The 751-nt window shown below is 57.0% G+C and overlaps 1 protein-coding gene across 5 annotated transcripts in view; it reads right to left on the bottom strand.

Annotated features, from left to right (window-relative positions):
- The window catches only part of TSC22D1 (TSC22 domain family member 1), a 97,090-nt gene that overhangs the window by 2,274 nt on the left and 94,065 nt on the right, over positions 1 to 751 (bottom strand). For 4 of the 5 annotated variants that reach the window (XM_009277156.1, XM_019471497.1, XM_009277157.2 and 1 more), the window contains exon 2: positions 406 to 457. In XM_009277156.1, the coding sequence (XP_009275431.1) occupies positions 406 to 457 (52 nt within the window). Of the gene's footprint in view, positions 1 to 405; positions 458 to 693; positions 716 to 751 lie in introns of those variants that run through there. The other variant, XM_019471498.1, reaches the window with a different exon arrangement.

Here is a 751-nt window from a genome sequence, read left to right as displayed (position 1 = left end):
GGCAGGGGTGGGCCCGGAGCGGGATGCGCTTGGCTGAGTTACAAAATTAAGATGAAAAGCACCCCAAAACACACCACACCCCCACACCCCCCAACCAAATGCCGACCCTCCCCCGCCGCATGGAGCCGGGATCAATCGTTTGGGGAGGCAGGAGCCAAAAGCGATGCCGTCATTCCCTCCCCGGCATCGAGAGAAACGTGCGCATTCCTCCCCGCGGGAAGCCTTTGATCAATAAAACAACAACTGCCGAAAAAAAGCCCCCGAAACCGAACCCGTGCCCCCCCCTCCCTCCTCGGCCCCGCTATAAAAAAGCGTCCGCGCAGGGGTTAACCATCGCCCGACGCATCCCGATATTGTTTACCGCTTTAAAGACGAACAAGGTTTTATCCCCCAATCGGTACGTACCATCGCTTGCTCGATTTTGTTGTCGATAGCTACCACGCTTGCACCAGAGGAGCTGCAAGAGAGAAAGAAAGGGAGAAAAAAAAAATTACAACATTAGCAGCATCTGAATTATTTAAGAGACAAGAGACGCGGGCATTGGTAGCCAGTTGGCTGAGAAAGTCATCCTCACGCTGCCCTGCCGCCGCCGCCTCACCGGGATGCTCCAATGCAGCAAAGCAACCTGTGAAGCCGCCCCGAACCCCCGCCTGCAGCCGGATCAAGTATCCCGACATTTCCCCCCCAACGGACCACAAAGATGGAGCTTAACTGCAGGCTGCGGCAGAAGCGCTCCGCGCCGGAGACGCCG

This window comes from Aptenodytes forsteri, unplaced genomic scaffold, assembly GCF_000699145.1.
Source record: "Aptenodytes forsteri isolate BGI_AS27 unplaced genomic scaffold, ASM69914v1 Scaffold145, whole genome shotgun sequence".
NCBI classification, from domain to species: Eukaryota; Metazoa; Chordata; class Aves; order Sphenisciformes; family Spheniscidae; genus Aptenodytes; species Aptenodytes forsteri.
The sequence above is the reverse complement of the archived record's forward strand: the minus strand, read 5'-3'. Positions and strand labels throughout refer to the sequence as shown.